The sequence below is a fragment of the Hylobates moloch genome, unplaced genomic scaffold (genome assembly GCF_009828535.3).
Source record: "Hylobates moloch isolate HMO894 unplaced genomic scaffold, HMol_V3 SCAFFOLD_15117, whole genome shotgun sequence".
Taxonomy (NCBI): Eukaryota; Metazoa; Chordata; class Mammalia; order Primates; family Hylobatidae; genus Hylobates; species Hylobates moloch.
In genome coordinates, this window is record NW_026667392.1 from 1 (window position 1) to 1,336 (window position 1,336).

The 1,336-nt window shown below is 53.1% G+C and overlaps 1 protein-coding gene across 1 annotated transcript; it reads left to right on the plus strand.

The window, feature by feature from the left end:
* The first annotated feature begins 721 nt into the window (after positions 1-721).
* Positions 722-1,147, plus strand: LOC116465944 (histone H3.Y-like). The gene has a single exon (XM_032148839.1). The coding sequence runs from the start codon at positions 722-724 to the stop codon at positions 1,145-1,147; it is 426 nt and encodes a 141-aa protein (XP_032004730.1).
* Positions 1,148-1,336: the final 189 nt, after the last annotated feature.

Sequence of the window (1,336 nt, forward strand, 5' to 3'; positions counted from 1 at the left end):
AGGTTTTTCATCTTTCCCTTCCCGTCTCACCGCATCCTCAGAGAGCCACAGAAATGCCGCATGATCGCACCTTTGGTGTTTTGGGGCAGTCATGGAAGTCGTCTGATGTGTGACTCTATTCAAACATCTTTTTTATTGTAACTACTTCCATGATTATCATGAAATGTAAACTTTCAGAATCAGTTTTGCACCCGGATTCTAGCTAATTTGCACCTACCATCCCTCCTATGAGGCACAGTCCAGAAGCACAGTCCACACCTCCCTTGGGTGTGTGCAGAACCCGAGGACTTGATTAGATTTTCATAGCCCTGATTAGGTTTTCACAGCCCTGATTAGGTTGAGGGTCTAGTGAAGCAGTGAGTGCAATGGAAGGTAGCTTGCCCCTTATAAGAGGCAGGGCTTTACTGAGACCACAGAGATCTCCAGTCAGAAAGAGACTGCCTGCGAGGGAGATTCCTGACTGCTGCTGTGTAGACGAAAAAAACCCAGGACCCTCCGGGAAGACTAAGCAGCCCGGCCTCTGACCCACAGACCTGAGAGCTGCTAAGTCTAGTGCTGGGTTTGCAGGGACTGTGTGTGGGAGAATCATGCGCATGGATCTCAACTCACAGGCTCTCTGAATGCTGTCCACAGCCCCACCGCTCTCTCTCTCTGACCCCAGCACTGCCTGCAGCCAGCCAGGCTCAGCTCAAGGAGAAGGAAGAGGCCGCGGCACTGCAGCATGGTGAGCACCAAGCAGTCCCCGCACAAAGCCACCACCTGGCAGGACTCCAGGAAGCCCCTGGCCACCAAAGCCTCCGGCAAGAGGGCGCCGCCTACAGGAGGGATCAAAAAGCCTCACCGCTACAGGCCTGGCACCCTGGCGCTGCGCAAAATCAGAAAGTACCAGAAGTCCACTCAGTTGCTCCTGCGCAAGCTGCCTTTCCAGGGCCTGGTGCGCGAGATTGCCCAGGCCATCAGCCCCAACCTGCGCTTCCAGAGTGCGGCCATTGGCGCCCTACATGAGGCCAGCGAGGCCTACCTGGTGCAACTCTTCAAAGACGCCAACCTGTGTGCCATCCATGCCAGGCGTGTCACAATCATGCCCAGAGACATGCAGCTGGCCGGCGCCTCCGCAGAGAGGGTGCTTAAGAGCCCAGGCTCCTAGAAAATCTTGCATTGTAAATGATTTCCTTTGCGTTCTGTTCTGTTTTTCCTCCTCTCTGTTAATGAGGGATATGATGTTAGAAGTTGTGTTCAGTATCGGTATCATTTCCCACATGGGGTCTGAAAGTAACTAAGCATATGATTGAGAGCAAAAACCGAGGCAGAAATCACAGGTAGTGACTGTGTTTCT